The following is a 20120-nucleotide window of genomic DNA, read 5'->3' on the forward strand; positions in this document are numbered from 1 at the left end:
GAGGAACTCATTGTATTAATTAAAACACCTGTAGGGTTCAGTTTAAATTGCCCACACTGGCTGGCCCATTAAAGTGCTCTTCTCCGCCTGATGATTGAAACTATCTATGAAACGCGTATTGTAGATTGTATAAGTACAATATGTATCCTTTAACCTCTGAGTCATTTGGGAACCTACTCGATCTACAGTATTGAGAGTTTCTTGTCTTTGGTGCTGTGTCTCCTGTATACATGTCTCTGTGACAGTAAAGCGTGCTTTCCTTAACATATTATAGGGTGTAACCAGTGGTGGAACTTGTGGGTGGAGAGCTCAGGCATATAAATAGAATTGCACGGTCCAGCCGCCGAGATGCATTGCACACTGCATATGGACAAATATGTGCATTTCGTTCAAGGCAAACAGATGGAGCAGCTCTCAAAGGATCTGCTCCTGGCAAAAGAATCGCCAATCCCCGCACCGTGCCAGCCGCTGCTTTACGACAGAAGGGGGTGCATGCTTACGAGTTGCTTGCACGCCCCATTCTGTCGGAGCCCTCCGCCAGCTCCCTGCAGCTCCCCCGCAGCCCCCACTCCCTGCCCACACTTCCTACCCATCTCCCTGAAGCGGAGACGGGCAGGGAAGCTGCTCCCCACCTCCTTGCTGACAGGGTGGGCGAGCGTGTGAGAAACTTGCGTGTCCCTGTCAGATGGAGCTCCGGTCCGCTAGCCAGGACATCTGGCGATACTGCAGTCTAGCTGACAGGCGCTCCATCTGTATAATGCAGTAGGTGTATTACGGTGGGTGGGGCTTGATGACTCAGTTAGTCTAGCCACGCTGCAGACAGAAGAGCCATTCTGGAAATATCGCAGGTACACTTTGGGGACCCCCCCTTATTTCCCTCAGCTGGTATGGGTCATTGGGTCAACCAACCCAAGGTTGACATGCATTAATTAGACCACTGAAGGTCGACATCAGTTAGGTTGACACCTGAAATAGGACAACATGTTTAAGTTTGACATAAATGGAAGGTTGACACGAGCATTAGGACGACATTGGCTAGGTTGGCTTGGATTTTTCATCTGTTTTGTCCCGAATGTCAACATGGTCGGCATGGACACCATGTCAGTGCACCACATACCCTCACATGCCATGCTTCGGGCACAGTGCTTTGCTGTGCTTGGCACACTATTCTATTCTCCCTCCATGCCCTAGTGCAGGGATGGGGAACCTTCGGCCCTCCAGCTGTTGTTGAACCACACATCCCAGCATGCCCTGCTACAGTTTTGCTATTTGGCCATGCTAGAAATGTTGCAGGGCATGCCGGGATGTGTAGTTTGACAACAGCTGGAGGGCCGAAGGTTCCCCATCCCTGCCCTAGTGGATGGCAGGGCATTAAATATACAGCCTGTCGGCACATATCGGCTTGTACAAAAAGTGAAAAACCAATTTCGACCTTTAGACTGCCGACCTAGCCATTGTCCAACGAATGCTTGTGTGGACCTTCCATCTATGCCGACCTTTTGACTGTAGACTTCAGGTGTCGACATAATCTATGTCAACCGTCAGTGTTTGACCCAATGCATGTCAACTCTAAGTGTGTCAAACTAATGACAGCACTGTATACAGTATCACCTCAGCCTCATCTCATAACAATAAAGATTTCATATAAGATGCATACAGTAGAGTCAACATTTATTGTGAACATATTATTTTGAATCTTCCATCAAGATCATATTACACTGACTCTGAAGTACAGCATTCATCTATTCCCATTTGTTGCCCCTAAATGGTAATGCCTGTTACAACTGCCTCCGTGTACTGAATCCCAGACACAGCCCTGACAGCCCTGTACTAAGCTAAAGATGTCCAAAAGCTTCAGAGATATCATTCACTGAACAATGAACGGACAAGTAATTAGGAATATGAATTAGTCCGCTGGGTATCAGATGATTCTGCCCTGACACATCTAAATTAGAACTGTGAGACGCTGATTTATTTGGAACCTGACAAGGTGAGCTGTACAATACTGCAGCATTCTCTTGATTAAAACAAAGAGCATGTGGACAAAAGGCATGGCCTGAGAAAGCAGTTCCTTCATGTTTAGATTCTTTCCTGTGTCCATATACTGTATACAGCATTGTTAATTAGTTTGAGGAGTTCAATACAGGCTTCTGTTAAGTTACTTACTTAAATACCGCTACAGACTTGTCATAGATTTAAATGTCAGTATTATGAGGTCAAAAGCTTGTTCTGTATCTGTAGTCACAGTGGCCCTTATTCTGGTTGGTGCGGATATATCCGCGTGCGTACGGCCCGCCGATGTTTTGTGTCTGCGCATGTGCAGAGGCGTCTCTGCGCATGTGCGAGCGGGGCGTACGGCCAAATCCCGCATGATATGTGAACACTCCGAACAGGGGGTGGAGAGGGGCGTGAAGGGCTATTTGGGCTCATTACCATATGCATACGCCCCGCGTTTCATGGGCGTTCCCATGCAAACGCTGGGCGTACGTATGGTAATGCGGCCGTGACGCACGTGTAGTGGGCGGACATATGACATCACCGGATGTCAGCTGCCCGCCCAGATCCCTGCTTTTGCACGGAAAAATGTCTGTGTGGTCTGAGGTTGCGGGAGCTGGTGGAGCACTCGGTCCTGCATTCGATGGTCTGCGACCATCGAATGATGGGGGAGGTTCCCTTAGATGGAGGAGGCGTATTCCGTGAAAAATACATGTGCGGTCCGTTCGGCCAGCTTCTTACCGCGTACGGACGGAGTTGGCGATCCGTATGGAAGGCGGGGTTTCGCACGCACGGTCCTGGCCGCATATTCGGATCCGGCCGCACCGATCAGAATAAGGGCCAGTATGAGGATTTCACAATAGTATAAATGGACCATTGTTTGCAAACCAGATACAGTAGATGTATAGGCGCATATTTATCATTATCTCCCTTTTTCCTGAGAATAAGGGGCCAATTTATCACAATCCGCATCCTTAGATGTTCTTTGATAATATCGGACAAATTTGCTATGCAATCATAAGACCTTCCACATATTTTTTATAGGTATGCCATACTCCTTACTTACACCAATGGTAACAGCTTTGCTGAGCCTCCATTGTTACACAATATGTTTTCAGCCTGGTTGAACCCCTTAGACACTGCACCAGGATTACGCACACCATAATGTCCATTGCACATTGTCACACACGACAATTCCTATTACATATTATGCCACACACCGTTATGCCCATTACATATTACGCCACCCACCATAATATCCATTACATATTATGACACAAACCACAATAACTGTTACATATTATGCCACGCACCGTAATGCCCATTACATATTACTTCCCACACGTAATGCCTATTACATATTACACCACACACTGTAATGCCCATTACATTTTACACCACACACCGTAATGCCTATCACATATTATACAACATACCGTAATGCCTGTTACACATTGTACTACACACCGTAATGCCTTTTACACATTATACTACACACCATAATGCCTGTTACATGTTATGCCACATAACTGCCTCTTACGTACATGCTTGTTGCCAGGGGTTTCTTGCTCGATGCTAGGGGTTACATGTCTGTTGGCAGGGGTTTCTTGCTCGATGCCAGGGGTTATATCTCCTTGCTTGGGGGATACATAATGCTTTCCACGCGTTTCTTGCTCATTGCCACAGGGGGTGGAGGTTAAATGCCCATTGCCAGGGGAGTTACATGCACCTTGGCATGCATTTCAAGCTTATGGCCAAGGTAGGGGGGAATTAAATGCTCGATGACATGGGAAGTGACATGTTTGTTGCCGTGGGAGAATACATGCATGTCGCCCAGGGGGGGTTTCTTGGTCATTGCCATGGGGGAGTTACATGCTCTTTACCATGGGATAGATACATGGTCCTTGCCTTGGGCGAATAAATGCTCATTGTCAGGGGGAGTTACTTGCTCATTGCCCAGAGGTGCGCACTGCATTCCAGTGCTCCCCGAATCTGCACTTCTGGGTAGTGCTGGTGCTCTGCACTCCCCTGTCAGACACTAGAGGTGCAGGAGCACCTCCAGCGTCTGTCTCACCAGCTCTGTGTCCTGCAGCTGTGTGTGAGCGGCGGGTGACGGGCAGCATCCGCAGCCAGTGGACTAGTCCAGGTCTAACATACCAGCCAGGGGTGGAGCTATAGCCCTTTCTAAGTGTGCAGCAGTACCGCCATCCCCTACAAAAGCCCCGCCCCCTCTTCTGGCCATGCCCATTTGTTTTACTAACATTAGAAACATACATAAATACAGTAACAATTAATTCTATCTCATTTTATAAACAAATATTTTGCATTTAAATGATAAATTACATACAGTATGTTTTCCTCTGCTTTACAAGCATCATGGTGTGGTTTTACATAAAACCTTTAATAGCTAGCAAATAAACCTCATATTTTTCTTTTGCATATTGGGTACTTGTTTCCTAGCACGGCCACAATCGGGAGTAATCGTGTACCTTAAGTTAAGGTACACGATTAACGCGATGGACCCGATTTCCTTTGAAATCAGGTCCATTTGGCCGGCTAAGACAAAATATCGGGGGCATCGCGTCGGTCGGGACCATTAACAATGGTCCCGACGCGACCGACGCGATGCCCCCGATTTCCCCATAGGCTTCAATGTTAAAAAATATTTTAACATTGAAATCGTGTCGGGAAAGGTAAAATATCGGGGGCATCGCGTCGGTCGGGACCATTAACATTGGTCCCGACGCGATGCCCCCGATTTTTCCATAGGCTTCAATGTTAAAATATTTTTTAACATTGAAATCGTGAGAAAATGTGAAAAATGTGAAATGGGAGAATATGACCCATTTCACATTATAGATGTCCCCGTCGTCACCCCACGATAGACGCCAACCCGAAGCGTGGCGAGCGCAGCGAGCCCGCGAGGGGCGGCGGTGCGCGTCCTCCGACATTTTCATTCCCCTACTATCCACGTCGGCGTGGAGTTGAGAATAGAATAGTGTGGCGAGCGTAGCGAGCCACCGAGCCCGAAGCGTGGCGAGCGGCCGCGTATAACTTCACAGGTATACGCGTCCCCTCGCGGGGCTCGCTGCGCTCGCCACGCTTCGGGCTCGGTGGCTCGCTGCGCTCGCCACACTATTCTATTCTCAACTCCACGCCGACGTGGATAGTAGGGGAATGAAAAGGTCGGAGGACGCGCACCGCCGCCCCTCGCGGGCTCGCTGCGCTCGCCACGCTTCGGGTTGCCGTCTATCGTGGGGTGGGGTTTACGACGTTAAATTTGGGGGGGTTGGGAATATTTTACATTGAATCCAATGTAAAATCGGGTCCCAGGGACCCGATTTACATTTCATTCAATGAAAAAATCGGGTCCAATCAAAATCGGTTGGTCGCGTCGATCGCATCGCATGCGACCAAATCGCATGCGATGCGATCGACCCGATTTTTCCGACACGACCACCCCGATGTAAATCGGTGTGGCCGTGCTAGGAAACAAGTACCGCATATTGTCTTTTAATGACCAAATAATGAAAATCCCCAAAAATTTTAGCCGGTAATAAATGCAATGCCTTTATGGTGATAATTCTCCTTATATGAAGTTTCAGCAACCGGTAAAAATGGCGACAGGATCCGTTAACACTTATCAAAATATTAATTGCATATGTGTTTCTAAAATATCACACTCATTTCAGAAATAATGTTATTCAAATTGCCGCATGTCTGTCAGAGTATTTACATTCTCCATCTAGCCAGGAATTAACACATCTTAGCCGCGGCTCTAAACACTAAGCTTGTTCTTCCATTTCTGAACATAATCCAGTGTTTGATTAACATATAAAGTATTTCTTAGAGAGAGATTTGCAGCTTCAATTTGTTGATTTAAAGTGAACTTGACGCCTAAAACAGCTCCAGCTAATTTGGAAGTTCGCTACAAGCTCATGAAGTTACTGCGGCGGGAGGGAGAAGAAAACTCTTTCCTTTAGTGATGGTGTTACAGCATATTAATACCATTTAATTAGCATAACTTGGGTAATACTTTGTGACAGATGATACGCAAAGTCCAGATATTCCCTTAAAGCTGTATTATCATCTAGTCTTAAATGATACAAACCTGCTCAGGGGAATGCTATGAGTGCAGGGCCAGTGGCGTAACTACTGTAAGGCAGCCCCAGCAGCCGCTTGGGGGAGCGAGCAGCAGCAGGGTCTGTGTGGGCACTGGCACCCGCTTGACCCACTGACATGCTGTTGCCTGCCGCTGCCCACTGACTGAGCACTGAAGGTGAGTCAGCCTCAGCGCGGGTGGGGCCATGGCAGAGATGACAGATTCCCCCACTGATTCAATTGACTGTACACAGAGCCGGCTATGGGCTACTGTGTACAGGATGGGCGGGCGGATGGCTGTGCTAGGGCGGCCTGGGATGCGTCAGAGCCATGGGAAACAGCAGTGTATGCTGGTCTCTCTTCCTCTCTCCTGCTTCAGCTTCTCCGTTATGCATCATCACGTCACATGCTGGGGAAACATGCTGGAGAGGGACCTGGAGGGGGGCACCACCAACGTTTTGGCAGGGGGGAGCAAAATTTATAGTTACGCCACTGTGAAGGGCCATATTTCCCAATGGGTTGGGTGAGCTACTGCACGAGGGACCCACAAGCATAGGGGCCCCAGAGCAGCCTAAGGCAGGGCAAAAAAATGTTGCTTACTGCAAACCGGTTAGGACAGGCCGGCATCCTTCTTCCTCCCACTGTCTCCTCCTCCTCCAGTGGTCGTACTGAATGTTGGGTGTGATGTCATCATGACCAATGTGATCAGTGAGGAGAACCGAGCGAAGAGCCACTGCTGCGAAGGACAAGAAGTTAGAAGAAATCAGAAGAGAACAAATCAGACGAAAGAAGGCAATAGAAACGCAAGGGAGTCCTGTGGTTATTTAGGTAGGAGGCCCACTGCACTGCTTTGCCCGGGGGCCCATAATGCTGTTAACATATCCTTGTATGGAGTGGAGGGTGTGGTGTGGCTATGCGGACCATGTACACTGCACAACCAGCACACAACACTGAACCTGCTCCTTAAACTCCACCGAGCGCTGCTCCATGCCACCATTTTCCTGGAGCTTTGTGGTTGGTCTTGTATCCTCAGTCTCCCTTAAATATTTATAGTCGTTGCATCTCACATTAAAAATCATATTTTCATAGCACTTCTGAATTTCAGAGACCCAGGACTCTGGCTAAGTAAGTTACAACCAATTTACAAATAGAAAAGCCAAAATACTCCCTTCCCATTTACAACAGTAAAGCCAAAAATCGCACCATGTTGTGTGCTACCAGAGCTGAAAAGACCTTGCTCAGTTGGTGAATTGAACGTAGTGTTGATCATGAGCCAATCAGAGCTTGTGGATCAGATTTACTGACATAATTAATTGACAGTGCTTATTTGCACAAACTATTTTCACTCCTTTTTATATGTGCATTAATTGCTAAACCATTGAATCTTTTACAACTGATGGTCTGACGCCTTCCAAGGCAAGGAGCGATGATGGCAAGAATTCACTGCCACCTTTCTGGCGGCCACCCCTAATAGGAATGAGAGGACCACCCCAACTACTACCAGGGCCCCACTACCTAAAGGGCTCCTTCTTGGCTGTCTTTGGAGCTGGCATATGCTCAGTGGGTGGGTGCATCATACTGCGTATGCTATGGAGAGGGCTCTGATCTAAGGAATATGGCGATTCATCACAATCAGTGCTAATTGATTTAGCTCTTCCGCATTGTCTGCATAGATGAGATTAAAAAACTCACCCTCATGCAGTGGTATATACAACTATGCGACCTGCAGGCATGGGCACAGTAAGGATGGCCTCTGTAGGGGAAGTGCAATACAGACCTATCCAGCCCCCCCCCCTTCATGATGCTGTGATCAAGTTGTCTTTACACTCACCAGTCCAAAGCAGCCACATGCACCATAGGCACATACTAAATAAGGGGGTGTAGCTGCAACCCTTTCTTGGCCACGCCCCCATCACCTGGGCTTGATAGACATCTCAGCTGCCTAACCCTAACCACTGGGCTTACAGCCATTATCAATACCAGTGTACATTTTTACCTGCTTGGTGCAAGAGATATCCGCAAATGCACCACTCTGCCTAGCCTGCAATTCCATTGATATTTCCTTGACTCACCCTCAATAGACGATGTGTCAAATCTCTTTTGTTATGCTAATCCAGCTGCAAGAGAAAATGCAACTTCGTTACATGAGCCTCAGCATCGCTGTGGAACACATGCAGTGCAAACATGTGCACTCACATTCCGCTTTTCCTCTGCACCATTAGGTTATATATAGGGCAGCATCCTGTATTAAGTGTTGCATACATATAAAGCCAGCTAAATATGTTTCTCCAAGGAGGAACTATACTAAGCTAGATCTATGATATGCAATTTACATTTCTGAAAGCGTTCCATGGTGTCCAAAGTCCGCTGGCTAATGCATCTGAAAAAAAAATTTGAAATACAAATCTTCTAGACACCATCAAAAAGTACTTTCATATAAGTTTTCCCCCACACTGTTGTCATCCACTTTATTACTTACTCACATTCATGACGATGGTTCCTCTTCTATCCAAAAAGGCATCCACGGTCTTAAAAAGAAAAAATAAACTCTACGCGCTGCTCAACTTATGTTGACCTGTGTCCCATTGCAAAATACAGTTTACCTCTAAAGACTGCCATAGAAATAAATAAGAAAAAGCAGAGAGCAGGGGCAAGTCACGTTCTGACCAATCAGAGCTCTCCTAGGCATCCAAGCAGTACTCCAAAACCACAGCGTTTTTTCACGATGAAAAATATCAAGCCTGGAGACAATGGGCCTGATTAATTTCTTGTTGTAGTAGCAGCGCATGTCGCAAAGATGTTCGCTACTTTGCGCACATGCGCCAGACCCATTCTGCTCTGTCAGCGACATTTAGAAGGGAGGGGGGAGCAGCAGCGTTCTCAGGGTTATAAATTCGTACAACAGGGGACACTGAATCAGGCACTCTGCTTCTCAAAATGTAAACAGAAGCGATAGCAACTCTCACCACATCTGTATCAGCCTCAAAGTTCTGTAACCTAGATCAGCCAATAAAACATTTCCTCAGCACTATGCGGATCAAAGCCAATATCTGATTTGTTGCTATCGATAATACACTGTGTACCTTCTTATTTAAGCCCGTAAATCTCCAGTCAGATAAACTGCTATAATAATATTAAAAAAAGTGTAATCCTAAAGTAAAACTCAGGATTTCGGAAATAATAATTCCTGCCAGTGTACCCTTGTGAACATGTCACACACAATTTAATTCTGTCACCTTAGTCTCAACAGCAATTAATCTTCTCAATAACGGTATGAAATCAAGAGGGCTAAGAGCTGAGCGTGGAACGTACAGTATACATAGGGTCCTTAGTGACCTGTGAAGAACAGCCAAGGACAATAATCTGAAAGGATGATATATGAACTTAATAGTGTCCGGGACCATTATCATCACACATTTGCATAAAAGTAATCACAATAGTAAGGTACATTAAAAGTATTAATTACCCATTAAAATAGTCATTTAAAATCCATTACATTGGGTGCTAATAAATGGGTGATCATTCAAGTAGTAAGTGTGGATACTGAGCAATTTAATAGCATTTATTTTACAATGTGGATTCATTTTTTGTTTTCTGCTAGAAATATGGGTTGGTTTAATAGATGTATTTATATTTTGTACTCTGTAAAACAAAGGGTTTAATGGACTTAGCATATAATTCAGAGTTTTTCCTTTGTATGGCTGATTAAGCACTGGAAGAAACTGACAGTTGTACTGGTGGCAGGGCTGGCAACAGGGAGGGGTCAAAGAAGACACCCGTACGGGGCCCAGACCTTGTGAGGGGCCCCAAGGTTCTGAGGGGCTCATTGGCTGTGCAACACAAAGCAATGGCTAATAAAGGTGCAGGCTGGCTACCCGCCCACCAGCCTGGATTCTTGAAAGGGAACTTTCATGGACCCGCCTCCAATACCCCCCTTGGGTCTGGTCTGGTCTAGTTGCCCGGGCTAATGTTTTTAGTGACATCATGCAACCGTATAATGCACATTGCTGCACCTCCCATTTGCCCTTCCGTGTTCTGTACATGCAGTGGTCAAGCCACTTAGACTTAGCAGGAGTGGACAAGAAACACAGGCAGCGTGGACAGTGGACTGGACCCTGGATAGTAGCGCTGACAGTACCAGGGAGGTACATTGGTAAAGTGTGGAAATGCTGTCACTCACTCAGTCTCATTTATGAACAGGCAGTTATTATTTATAACGCCCATAATTAAATATACACTTTGCAATGTAAAGGTAATATCAAAGTGTAGGTGTTATTATGGCCCACTGTGATCAGTTCCTGGCCCAGACTGGTGGGCAGAAGGCAGTAACTCCTTTTTATTCTGCACCCCTCTCCATGCACTACACAAGATGGCATAGAGAACCCATTATGTCTGCCAGCCTCATAGTAGACCATGCTATTCATGTCATCACAGCACCTTTTACCTGAACCACATTATTTAACCCACTACTAAGTACAGGATTATTTATTCTGGAATATTTTCCCATCATGGGTGTGCACAACCCCCCCCCCCCCTCCCCCAACACCCCTCCTGCAAAATTCCTCTGTAAAACCAATGTTTGTAATTGACTTGCATATCAAATTTGTAGTGCACCGTGAGGATAGACTGCAGAACATAACTCCCACATAATTGTATTGAGCCCTATATGTCATACAGCGGATTTTTTGATATCTACAGTATTACATAAAGCATTAGACAAATAGAACACAATAGCCTAATATTACTTGGAAGCTCCCAAGAACAGGAATTTTAGCAGTGATTTTCAACCTTTTTGTGTCCAAGATTTTAAAATTGCCAAGGCACACCATCAGTTCCCCACGGGAAAATAACACATACATACTGGCCCCCACAGGAAAGAAAAACATTCACATTAGCCCCCACATAAAAAAAAACTATAATTTTCACACCATCAGCCTTGATGGTGTACACAAGAATAAAACACATTTGCCCCCAGGTGAACACCGTAATTTATAATCCAAGCTTATCTGCCTGCAGAACGCAGGAGAGACCTTATGCCAATGCCAACTATCTTTGTTGTGGAGAGCCCCAGGGAGTACAGTTAAAAATGCATCTCTGGCTTCGTTGGTACACTTGAGAACTGTTCACGGCACACTAGTGTGCCACGGCACAGTGGTTGAAAAACACTGTACTAGAGTATAGAATCTCAGCGTCTTTCAGAGAGTCTACTGCTGGCTGATAAATATGGGGTAAGGGGGGGGGGGGGAATTTGCATGCTGCTACATTCCTCGCACCCCCCTACCTTGCACTACTGAATACAGGACCTCCATCAGAGAAAATCTATATTAATAGCGTGTAGTTATATTGTGTCTGGAGGATCTCTATGATCAACTTTCTGTAAGGAGGTAAAGTTCCAATCTCTGCTTTGGTTAGTGGGAAAGCCACTGGCACCAATGCCTTTCAACGCTTTTTGAAGTATTTTTAAATATGTAATAATCACTTATAATACTCTGGTAAGCAAGCTGTGTTTTAGGTTTGTCAAACAGTCTCTCAGGAAAAAATATAACTGTTTTCAGTGCACAATCTGGTATTTCTACTCAACCAAGTAATGGAACCTTTGTTTATTTTGAGTCTGAAAATCCCAGGGCAAGCATTTACCTGCGCACTTCCTGTTATGTACAGAGGGGTGGGCCAGAAACACTTCTCAGGCACAAGTGATCTGAGCAGTGAGGAGCCTCAGGTATGACGCTGGTGGGGAAAGGGGAGAGGGGCGCAGAAATATCAGAACATATGATATAGAACATATGATATAACAGAAGAACTAAATTATCTATGTGTGTGTGTGTGTGTGTGTGTGTGTGTGAAAATGTTAATAACATAACTAAAAGGAGGCTCACACTGGCACTGACAACATTTGAAATATGGTGCCTATCTTCAGCCTATCAGAGCTTGCGGATCGCCAACCAGTTCGCAATTGGCTGCCAGACTGCAAGCTCTGATTGGCTCATGAGCCATCGCCATATTTCAAATGTCCACCAGCGCTGGTATGAGCCACTCAGCAGCATAGGAGCTGAGCGCACACCACACAGGGCCGTGATGGTGAGCACTCTTCTTCCCTCTTTTCTCCTCTACTGCATTAATGTGGGAAATCTGTAAGGGGCACTAAATGTTGGTAATGTGTAAGGGGCACTACTGGGGGAATTATGTGTGAGGGTCATTACTGGAGGTGGTACTTATATGTACCGGCTACGCTACGCAGACAACATATCAGTGTAGGGCAGAAAATGGGGGTAGAGGTATGCGCTGTAACCCAAAGTGTTGTTGCTGCTGAGTACAGGTATACTACAAATACCTTAGGAATAGTGTTTTTCTGGTCAAAGGGGGTGTACTCTGCGCCACAAAACCGTGTGCCAATAAATGCAATATATCGATGGGTAATTTCAAAATATAATAACTTTATTAAGAAATAAATGTATGTACATACAATCTAAAAATCTATAATGGGGGGCATATTAAGACATTTAGTAGGGTGTGCTCAATAAAACCATACTCTAATACCGGTATACACACTGGGGTAGGTTTAGACAGTACAAGACAAACAAACAGGGAACATACAGTAGATAAATGAATAAATAAATAAATAAATGAATGAATAGGAACAGTCCAGTGTAGTTCAGCATCCTGAAGAAGCCGCAAGGTGAAACTAGTTGATGACCTGAACTAGGTTTGGATCCCACTGGAACTGTGCACCATCACGCAGCCCAACCCCTCACGCAGCACCTAACCCCAGTGTCCTCGTGGGTGTGGAGTTAATTTTATAAAGTGTGGTGAGCGCAGCGAGCCACCGAGCCCGAAGCGTGGCGAGCGGACGCAGATATGGGTCCCTGCGCTCGCCACACTTCCTGCGCTCGCCAAACTTTATCAAATTAACTCCACGCCTATGTTGCGCACACCTATGTTGCCCTTCCCATGGGAAATAGAACTCCCATCTTAGTAAATTCCCCCCTTTGCTTCATAGTAACACTAATATAATTCACTTTTTCTTACAGTTCGCAGTTGAAGATACGAGTTTATTAAATTGTCTTTAATGCCTTTGTTTATTATTTTGTTCATTTTATAATGTGATATTTATTTATATAACTTACACTTCTTTTAAGAGGTATTTTAACAGTTGTACATCGGCATGACCAACCACATCATGTAATTACTTTTTATATATACTACTGTATATTAAATATTATTGCTAGCGCTTCTGTTACTTATTGACATTGTTATACAAATTCGATGTTGTCTGGCAGTGTATAGCAGTTCCAGGGCTATACAATGACACTTCTTCCACTGTGGCAATCTCACACATTCTCAAGATGGCTCCATGCATGCTTAGTAGTATCCTCTGTAGACATCTTGGTACAGGGAATGAAACTTCCATTGAGGAGTTGCAATATGGAGTCTGCATATGCCACTTTCAACAGTTTCAAGCGATAATAATACTAACACTTAAATACAGATCCTTCTCTGTCAAACATATGGCACAAATAATATTCAAAATGTTGACTGTTAGAAAGAAACCTGTTGCTGCGATAGGGCAATGCTCTCGGGCATCCCTAAAGGTGCATACACACTAAGCGATTTTCTCCGGTCTAAGCGATTTTCCCAGGGCTGGACGGCTTTCCATAGCAGGCAATACCGGCATATAAGCGGAGGAGGCCAGTGATGATGCAGGAGCGCGCATCAGTGCTCACCACTCATCGCCGGACCATACACACTTGGCGGCTTTTGAGCTGAATGCAGCTCAAACGGTAAAACTGAGCTGCTTTCAGCTCAAAGTCGCCCAGTGTGTATGGGCCTGAAGAGGTAATGCTCACTGAATGTCAGGTCTCTGGGTTTCTTTTTTTTTTTTTTTTTTTGTTAAAATTAGAAAATGGGATTAAACTCTACAGATTATTTGAGGAACAAATGGGCATTCTCATTAGTTTTATCTGTGTTAATTAGCCGAGCTTCCCCACAAGTCTTCCATCACAGATAAGGATTGGTAGAGGAGGCTTTGCATTCACATAGCATCTGTTTTTTTTTGCAGTAGGTCAAGAAGAATCAATATATTTGTCAAAAACTATACTGGCTTATCTTCTGCCTGGAAATAGTGTATAAACAATTACACAATGCTCGAGGACAAAGTGTCCTTTGTTAGATCTCTCTGTTTGTGGAAGAAGATGCTGTGAACTACCTAAGTACAGTTTATATTGGAGCTTATGTTTTATATGTTGTGTATGTATTATATACATTTTCCAGTAGTTCTACAGTAACAAAATAAGATAGTCTCCTTCATTGCGTTCTTAGCACTCAATCTTATAAGTGGCCAGTATACGATATAGTCCTTAAAATCTTTCTTTTCTTCTCTTTTTCCTTACAGATGTGGAAATAATAGAAATTAGGAGAAGATATCATAGTATAATATGTCCAGTTAGATAAAATGTATCATTTTCAATGATGTAGATAAGGACCCTCCGCTATGAGTGATGAAAGTTCTCACTATAGGGTCATTTATAAGCCACAAAATAGGGTTACGTGCTTAGGATCACAATTGTGGCTTTCTTTGAAATGGGCCGATACACTATGGACATTATTCTGGTCCATTTGCAGATGGCGTTCGTTCACACGGGGGCCAATGTTTGCCGTATGCGCATGCGCTGCCGCATTTCTGTGCATGTGCATACGCCAGGTGCGTGTGGCCATAGCGAACAGACTGTACGCCAAGTGCATGCACCAAAGACTGTGGGCGTGGGGCGGCGGCAGATAGTCGCGCCCATGGGAACGCCCAGCATTTCATGGCCATTCTCAGCGTTTCATGACCGGATGTCAGCTGCCTACCCATTTCCTCTCAAATGTGCACGCAAATATAAGTAACCTGAAAGTCACTTTATATATGCGTGCACGTACAACAGCTTTCGATGGTCGGCAACCATCAAAAGATGTGGGAGGTTTCCCCTGGCATGCGAATGGATGCAGGGGCGGAATGGTCCACCGGGAAACCGTTTCCCAGTGGGCCGGCCCAAGAATCATTAAAAACCGGTCTGCTGTGCTCCCCCCTGGGCTGCCTGGGCCGCAGCACTTTGCCAAAATCCAAAATGGCCACGGGAGGGCTGCTGTGCATGCGTGCACAGCACCTCCTAGGGCCTTCAAGCGGGCTCCCAGCTCCTGTTCCCCCTCCGCCTGGGCAACAGAGAGAAGCAGGTGAGCCGCGCCCCCCACACGTGCATTACTTACCACGACCAGCACCCCCCCACGCGCATTACATACCGCCGCCACCCCCGTGAGCATTACATACCGCCACCACCACCACCCCCACCCCGTTCGCACCCAATCCGTCCCTGAATGGACGTTTAAGTTAAACATCCCGTGTCAACGTACGTGGCGTGTGAGGAGGGGGGCGCACATACAGTACCTCCTTTCGCAGGACAGGATCTGGTTGACTCGTAAGGGTGCAAATTTGCATCTGACCGAATCAACCAGAATGACCACCTACAGTATGTGTGGCTAACCCCTTTCTTATACAGCATTGCGCACATGGCCATTCTTTCCTTCAATTTTCTCGATGTTCGACCTACTGTATATACTGTATATTGAACAAACATTGCAACAAATAAACAATATTCTTACTATGGCAAGTTTTAAAATGTTTAATAATGAACTTTCCCATTTTTATTGTTACTTTAGTCTGATTACTTTGCAGTTTTTACATATGGCGCATGTCCCGCCCTATAAAACCCTTTAGATCGAATATTGCTTTTAACTTCAGGATGAATGACACTGCTCACGATTCTATTTGTAATATTTTTAGCCTTTCTATAGACAAACTTTGGTTTATCATCCAAGTATTCTTTTAGTGTAGGGTCATGGAGTAGAAAACTAACAGTCTCTAGTTTTCTATATTGGCTTTTATACTTGGTTATAAAAGGGATATTCATAGACTGTGACGATGTATTGACCTTATTATTCCCGCTTACCATAAGTTATCTATCATATCCCTTAATTTTTTGCAGTAGGTCAAGAAAAATCAATATATTTGTCAAAAACTATTTGCCAGTAGTTCTACTGAAATGTACATAACCTGTGGATACTGCACATACTGTATTCAGATTGGCTCACTGCCCAGCAGGCCCGCCGCTAGAAATGTTGGGGCCCAGGTATGACCTTCAGTCTGGGCCCCCAGCAGCACAGCCCCACCCCCCACCCACACCCACGTGCACCCCGCCCCCATTACTTACCAGCATCCAGCGGCGGCATCTCTGTCTCCCACTGCACAGTGCAGCCTGCAAAGCGCCGAACCCTATGTGTCCTAGACTCAGCGCTCTGCAGACTGAACTGTGTATTGTGCATGCCCGGCTCAGTTCTGTCTGGTGGGGGAGGCCCGGATGCGGGGTGTGGGGGGAACCAATATACGTAATTCACAAACCATCTAATGATTATCCTACTCTGTGCAAATGGAAGTCTGACAGCTTTTTGACAGAGACCGGCTGATCAAGACCGGCTCACGCACCCTCCCTTAAAAAAAGCCTGTGTGTGTCTGAAAACGTCCGGTTATACCACCCCCAAATGCGGACTTCCTGTCAGTGAAATTGCGATGGGGATTGTGATTAGATATTTGATATACCTTTTGTTGCTATTTTGGCTTGTATATTGGACCTACGTTCCATAAATGTGCGCAGTCTTTCAATAATCTAACGGATTGCGAGTTCGCACAACAGCGATCAGCTCTGAATCGGACCAAATATACTGTGTGTGCATCATAGAGGGGCTAAGAAATTGCCATTTATTTATATTTACAGTGATTTCATTATTTTTACAGATCTAATAATGATGAAAACAAAGGTAAAGGGTCCACAGAAATTCTGATGACTTTCTTTCTTTCCCTGCAGTATGAATACTTCAATGCAGTACTTATCAATGAGCGAGATGAAGATGGGAATTATGTGGATCTGGGAAAGGAATTTCTGCTACTACCCCATGACCATTTCAACAATTTACCTGTTAACATCACTTTAAGCGACGTCCAAGTGCCAACCAATGTTTACAACAAAGGTAGGTTTAATAATTGTTTGAGTAGGAATACACAGAAACAAATAACAATATACTTAGGGGCAAATTTACTAAAAATTGGAAAAGAGGTGATGTTTTCCATGACAACAATCAGATTCTGGACAAGAGCAGCTGGGTTCTTTCCAACAAATGTTGCTCTAAATGTGAGTGAGGTGATTCACATTTCCAGGAAAGCTGGGATCTCAGGTGGTTTGCAGCACATATATACTTTATTTGCAAACTGGGCTTAGGGGAAAATGGCATTTCAGCTTTACTAAATATCTGGTAGATTGGATTGTGGCAATGGGTCACTGCTGGTCTGCTTGGTCGTCTCATCCAAATCTTATAATGCTGACACCTTCTTAAATCCCAGGTGTTTTAAGAGGGGAGGAGGCCAGTGTGCATCCTTCTCCAGCCGGACTCCCTCCTCTCTGCCAGGAGCAGTGCTGTGTAGTAGCTTGCCAACCCTCCTGGAATGGCTAGGAAGCTCCTAAAAATCGGGTCCAACCAGAAAGGTTGGCAAATTACCCACATTTTCCCCTGACCACGTACCTCCCGCCCACTACCCTGCATTTCCCTGCGTTCCGCACAGTTTGGGAGAGGGTGGGGCTAAAATGATGCAATTCACGTCATTTTAATGATGTCATGGTCCGCTCAGTTCTCTAACTGCAGCTCAGCGTCTTCTCAGCTTCTCCCGGACAGGAGCACTCAAAAGTCGGCAAGCATGGCTCAGAGCCAGGCAAATCCCTGGAAAATTGGCGTGGCAGCCATTTTTCTGTTAATTTCATATTGTTGTTGCTGGAGTCGAAGCACTAGAGCCCTCAGACGCCACTGTGCATGCAGAGATCACCAGAAAAATGCCCGCCGCACCATTTTTCCGGTGATTTCAGACGCGATTTCAGACGCACACTGCACCTTATTATATATGCCACTGTTTACACTGTAGAAACTGCCCCATGGCAGCAGACCTCTGTTTACGGTAGTACCCAGAGAGAGTGATGCCAGCCCTAGGCAATAAACCAGACAGATACAGCAGCTTACATTCTATTTCCCCAAACGGATTCTTTTTGTTATTATTCCCAAATTATTTATACAACCTAACATGAAAACCTACTTTTAAAAAAGAAATCCTACTTGGTGTTTGAGCATATGTTAGATAGCCGTCTCTAGTGACATTCTATAATTACTATTACTGTAACAGGTAATTGCCTTTAGGGCACAGTTACTTTTATTTCATTACAAAAAAAAAACTTTAATTTCTTCTCAAATGCTGTTTATCCATAAAACTAGTTAATTACTTCCCTATTCCATATTTGCATGAAACTATATTTACATGAACCATTTTCTAAAGATAAATAATGATGTAGAAACAAATGACTTACATGGTCTCTGGGAAACCACAAATAACTATACTGTATTTAATTAATAGAAAAAATTCCTGCAACTTGCTTAGGGTACTGTAGATCATGATATTCAAGGAGAAAAGTGCCATCTGCAGGCTAAAAGGCAGAACTACATGACAGCTATTTGTAAACCACTAGAGATGTATACTTTGATGCTGATTTGTTGCAAATTGGATATAATTTATATAATAAAAGGCGGTACTTGTGTACTAGCACGGCGCCCATCGCATCGCAGACCATATCGCATGCGATGCGATGCGATATCGGCCGATGTTCTACAATGGCATACAATTTTAAAATTGTATGCCATTGTATATGGCATACAATGCCAGACAATGCGATGGGATGCGATTATTAATTGTATAAGCACCCTAATGGGTGCTTACAATGCTTAAATGCACCCACACGCCACCCCCCCAGTATAAACGTGAACCCGAAGCGTGGCGAGCGCAGCGAGTCCGCCAGGGGTGGCGGTACGCGTCCTACAACCTTTTCATACCCCCACTATCCATGTCGGCGTGGAGTTGATCTTATAAAGTGTGGCGAGCGCAGTGTGGCAAGCCCCGCGAGGGGACGTGGATACCTTCACAGGTATCCGCGTCCGCTTGCCACGCTTCGGGCGCGGTGGCTTGTTGCGCTCGCCACACTTTATAAAATCAACTCCACGCCGACATGGATAGTGGGGGTATGGAAAGGTCGTAGGACGCGTACCGCCGCCCCTCGCGGGCTCGCCACACTTCGGGTTCACGTTTATACTGGGGGGGTGGCGTGTGGGTGCATTTAAGCATTGTAAGCACCCATTAGGGTGCTTATACAATTTAATATCGTATATGGGTCAAAATCGCATCGCATGCCATCGGGTGTATGGCATGCGATGCGATAAAAAATCGGGCGACTAATTATCGTGGGCGCCGTGCTAGTACACAAGTACCAAAAAGGCATATGCTGTCAACTAAATAACATAGTGCCTAATGCTGGGTACACACAGAACGATTTGGGTTCAATTCCCCCAATGTTGACGTGACTAAGGACCGATTGTATGTAAAAATACCAGAATTGTACATTTTTCCAATGCAATTCCGTGATGGTCGCTTTAGAGATTTTATCTGCTGCACTAAACATCTGTCATCTACATTGGTGCAGATTGTGTACTCCAATCCAATCGTGCGACCATCGTACGATTTCAGGAAATAATTCACGATCGTCGCACAATCATGGTCGTTCTTGAGACATAAGATTCTTGCGAATTAGTATATTTATGTAGATGCATATGTGCTATAAGTGTAAGGAATGAAAATAGGCTACCTCCTAACTGTCCTGATGTTTATGGGACAGCAGTGTCCCCTGGTGGGGGTTGGCGGGCATTTGGGAGACAAAACAGTGCAGCAGCGAATAAATGCAATTAGTTATCAGTAGGCTGCCACATGAGAATGCTTAAGATTCCGTATGGATAATCCCACCTCTAATGCAATGTACAATTTCCAACTGTCTATTTTAAGTAAACATAAATCACATATCTGTGATTGTGGTGTTTGGGGGATATGGGCAGTGGCAGTTTTTACCTAT

General features: G+C 45.1%; 1 protein-coding gene across 5 annotated transcripts in view; it reads left to right on the forward strand.

The window, feature by feature from the left end:
- The window catches only part of CACNA2D3 (calcium voltage-gated channel auxiliary subunit alpha2delta 3), an 876035-nt gene that overhangs the window by 338788 nt on the left and 517127 nt on the right, over positions 1-20120 (forward strand). For all 5 annotated transcript variants that reach the window (XM_083156212.1, XM_083156214.1, XM_083156213.1 and 2 more), the window contains one exon: positions 16992-17154. In XM_083156212.1, coding sequence (XP_083012338.1) covers positions 16992-17154 — 163 coding nt within the window. The remainder of the gene's footprint in view (positions 1-16991; positions 17155-20120) is intronic.

Source organism: Crinia signifera, chromosome 8 (genome assembly GCF_055691185.1).
Source record: "Crinia signifera chromosome 8, ASM5569118v1, whole genome shotgun sequence".
NCBI classification, from domain to species: domain Eukaryota; kingdom Metazoa; phylum Chordata; class Amphibia; order Anura; family Myobatrachidae; genus Crinia; species Crinia signifera.